Source organism: Sardina pilchardus, chromosome 6 (genome assembly GCF_963854185.1).
Source record: "Sardina pilchardus chromosome 6, fSarPil1.1, whole genome shotgun sequence".
NCBI classification, from domain to species: Eukaryota; Metazoa; Chordata; class Actinopteri; order Clupeiformes; family Clupeidae; genus Sardina; species Sardina pilchardus.
The window spans coordinates 18380892-18385230 of record NC_084999.1 but is presented as its reverse complement, the minus strand read 5'-3'; the positions used below and the strand labels follow the sequence as shown (position 1 = coordinate 18385230).

Genomic DNA, 4339 nt, shown 5'->3' with positions numbered 1-4339 from the left:
TCTGTGGCACAAGATGTAACCTCAAGCACACAGAAGGTTACAGTGGTGAGTCCCATCCCATCCACCCATATGAGAGCAATAGGCTACCTGACACCTGACGGCGCGTCGAGGCAAAGGTAATTCTGTCGTAGAGTTTTACTAAATAAATGAAACTAAACTTAGAAAGAAATAGGGCGATGTCCTTAAATGGTAAATATGACCATGTGACAGCAACTAGGCTATGTGATACCTGACTGTGCGTTGAGGCAATGGTAGCCTAATTCTCTCGTCTAGTTTCACTAAATAGGCTAAATGAAACTAAACTTAGAAAGAAATAGGCCTACCAATGTCCTTCATGGTAAATATGCCTATGGCCATGTGACAGCAACTAGGCTACGTGAAGATGCGTTGAGGCAACGATAATTGTCTCGTCAGTTGGTTTTACATCAGAAATGAAACCGAACTTGAAGAAAGAAATACCGAGGACATGAACTCGGTAACCTCAAAGGTAGATGAGATCATAACCAAACCACACATCAGATTAGAAAAAACTAAACCCATGATACTTTGAAGAAGTCCCCCTTGTCAAGGAAGTCCCCCTTGTCAAGGCTATATAAAGGGATGTTTGTGATCTGATGATGAGGCAGTCCCTTCACTGTCCCATCAGAAGCTAAAAGGTATGTCAACCACAAAAACTGTATCATAGACCAAACCTAATAACTAAGGCACATTGTTAACCTGCAATTCTACATTTGACAGCAGCACATGCCAAACTATCTCAGTTGCTTTAGAGCATTTCTCGAATCACAATGCACATTTGCACAATAGTTAGTGCATTTCTCGAAACAACTGCACCACAGTGGATAACCTGCAAAAGTGTATATTTTGCTTAAAATGCTTAGTTTATGCCTCAAAAGCAACAACTTGTGCCATTGAAATGGTCAGCACAATCAAAGAGTTTGAACAAACAGTTTAGAGAATTACCATTCTGATCTGAGAAAAACTGTAATTACATACTATTGCTTCAGTGTCGCCCAGAATGATCCTTTGTGGAAGTGTGCTGTTGGTGGTTGGATCTGTTTTGGTCCACGCCACACACAACCCAGCTCTGGATACAGCATGGGAGGACTGGAAATCAACACACCAGAGGGAGTACTTCATTTTGGTATGTTTTAAATCTGTGTCTACTTTGGATTTGAGACGTTTATATCCTGCATCCTTGCATTATTCTTCAGAATATCAAAACACATTTCTGTTATACTTTTGCATGAACAGTGGTGTCAGCAGAATCCACTTTGGGCCACAGACAACATTTTTGCCATTTTCCTAGTCTAGCATTTCGCAAAAGGTGGATCTTGATTGACTCCAATATCCTTCACTGTCACTATACTGTAGCTCAGGCTATCTGTCTGTGTCCTGCAGGGTGAGGAGGCCATCCGTAGGACCATCTGGGAGAAGAACATGCAGCTGATTGAGGCTCACAACCAGGAGTATGAGCTGGGGATCCACTCCTACGAGCTGGGCATGAACCACCTGGGGGACATGGTGAGAGAGTTAGGTACATCAATAAACTGCAAGTCCAAAATGTGCATCCAGTGTCCATTTCTAACTCTCCACTGCATCAACTCCTTAGACGAGAGAAGAGGTTGTGGAGAAGATGATGGGCTTCAGACCTGACATGCATGCAGCGAGCAATAACACCTTCGTTCCTGAGTCTGGACCTGTGCCCTCCCGCATTGACCACCGTACAACTGGTCGTGTGACACCTGTTAGGCAACAGGTAGGAGGCATTGTAATATGTAGCCCATTATTTTCACACTCTGTAAGCTTGGTTACAAATATAAATAGTTATAGTGGTTAATTGATCCTGTTCAGACCATGTGAAGAGGGGTTACACATCACAGTCACCAAGGAAGCAAGACTGACAGAAGCGTTGCACTTCATATTAGAGACTGCATTCATTCAGAGCTTCTTTGTTAGTGTTTTCCCTTTGTGTCCCCAGGGCTCCTGTGGCTCCTGCTGGGCCTTTAGTGCTGTCGGGGCTCTGGAGGGCCAACTGAAGATGAAAGGGAAGAGCCTAATGTATCTGAGTCCCCAGAACCTGGTGGACTGCGTGGGTCAGGACACAGGCTGCAATGGCGGCTGGATGATCTATGCATTCAACTACGTCCGCTGGAATGGCATAGCCTCTGAGAGAGCGTATCCCTACACGGGCCAGGTAGGCTTCTCATCGTTCTCATAACTAATGTAATGATGTAAAAATGGTTGTAAAACTGATCAAAACATTACTACATTAAGTTTTGAGATATTGTATGCAAATTGTATCTCACTATATCAATCCCCCAGGATGAGAGATGTGCTTACAGTAACAGCATGATGGCATTCGGATGCAGAGGCTTTAAGGAGATTCCCCGTGGAAGTGAGACAGACTTGACTGCAGCCGTGGCTCAGGTCGGCCCCATCGCTGTGGCTGTGGATGCAAGTCGGAAGACGTTTCATTTCTACAAACGAGGTAAGCCATCACTGAAGTGTTCCTCTATCTCTATCTCTCTCTCTCTAATTTATTGAGATTAATTGTGAATGCATTTTAAAAAGCATCATATGAAAGTGTTTTGCCTCAACTCCGGTCTAACGTCAAATGGAAATGTTTATTTCGGACCAAAATTACGTCATTCAATGCAGTTTTTAGTAAAACCTGAAAAATACATTAATCTTCTATGCACATACTGTACATCAGGCAGGTCCGGTATGCTTTGTACAGACCGCATTGACTGCTTCTGTTTGCTTTGAAATTATTGTGACGCTACAAAATGCCTCTGAATTCTGAACCTCTCCAATCATTGTTTTCAGGTGTATACTCTGACTCCGCTTGTGACCCTAACCGAATAACCCATGCCATCCTTGCAGTGGGTTACACCCCTGGTTACTGGATTGTGAAAAACAGGTGGGTTTTGCTCTTACAGCGGCTCTGGGCAGCTTGAACACTAGATAACTTGTTGCTTACCATGTAGGCCATGATGCACTTGCAGTTGAAAAGTTATAAGCTCTGTACAAAGTCAGTTTTGAATGTATGGTCATGTTGCCTGTATGGTCTGATGCTTTTGCGCTGTTGTGTTGTTGTTGTTGTTGTTGTTATTGTTGTTGTTTCACCTCACGGTGGGTGGTAATTTATCCACATGGTTTTGTCTATTTACATGTTCATCTTGTTTGTGTTTTGGCAGCTGGGGCAAAAAATGGGGACGCCAGGGGTACATGCACATTCAGAGGGGAAATAACATGTGTGGCATGGCCAACTATGCCAGCTTTCCAGTTCTTTGAAGATGCAATTTGCAAAAGAGTCTCAGTGATTTTTTTCTTGCCTGTTGAAAACATTGAGATTTAAATAAACATGTGGTGTGTGTATTCCCACATTGATTTGCTCTGCCTGAAGAAAAATAAATGCTTTGCGCCACTTGCACATTGGGCTCATGTAGTTTTGTTTTTTTTTATACAGCTTTTCTCAGTCACTTTGGTGTATTTCTTAAAATCGTCATTAACATTGGATAACAAATATTTGGTGCATTTCTCAAATCACCATCAACATTTGGTTTGGTGCATTTCTCAAAACAGTGTGTATTCTGGAAGGTAGGTCTTTGAAATTGTAAAGAGGAGACATTGTCTTCAGTGTCTAAAGCAGAGACTTGTGTAAGGCCACCCTTTTTATCAGGTTCAAGTTCAAGTTTATTATGTAAGGGATAATCAACGACGCGCCGTGCGTTTATAGGAAAATAATGCACGTTCAAAGTGGTAATAAGGTCCCGACGCCGCAGGCGTTTTTTACAGTTGATAGGAATGTGCTTTGGTATCCTCACATGTAACACACAATAGTGGCAACACAACATCTCAAGATAGAAGCCAAAAAGGCACATAAGTAACAGGGAGTAACAACACTTAACACACATAGAAAGTGCATGGCTTACAGAGAAAGCAGCAGTAAGGTTCAGTTTGTGCAAAAAAGTGCAAGAGAGGTAGATTAGGTTATGAAATAAACCATAAAAGTGCTTAGTGCATGCATGTTCAAGTGACGAATAGCTTGTGGATAGGTATCCATATTGACCAAAAGCCTTTCAGTTCTTGTCACCCTGCTGAGGGTCTAACCCAGTACCCTAACCACAGGAAAATACCTGAACTCTTACTGAATTTGTCAAAGGAGAAATGGTAATCTGCTTATGTTTGGTATCATGTTAAAAGTCTCTATGTGAGAAACACAATATAGTCAGTTGTAGAGCTGTAGAGTTTATATGATTTTTCTGTAACATGGCATATTTCATGCCCTCTCTGATGAGATGTGCCCACACACCCCCTGCTCTCAAATCAGAGA

At 42.3% G+C, this 4339-nt stretch overlaps 1 protein-coding gene across 1 annotated transcript; it reads left to right on the top strand.

Moving 5' to 3' along the window:
* Window positions 1-628: 628 nt before the first annotated feature.
* On the top strand, window positions 629-3436 carry LOC134082845 (cathepsin K-like). Its single transcript, XM_062538854.1, has 8 exons — window positions 629-656; window positions 1008-1144; window positions 1402-1524; window positions 1613-1759; window positions 1982-2197; window positions 2326-2491; window positions 2830-2923; window positions 3201-3436. The coding sequence occupies exons 2-8, from the start codon at window positions 1019-1021 to the stop codon at window positions 3295-3297; spliced, it is 969 nt and encodes a 322-aa protein (XP_062394838.1). The 5' UTR covers window positions 629-656; window positions 1008-1018; the 3' UTR covers window positions 3298-3436.
* Window positions 3437-4339: the final 903 nt, after the last annotated feature.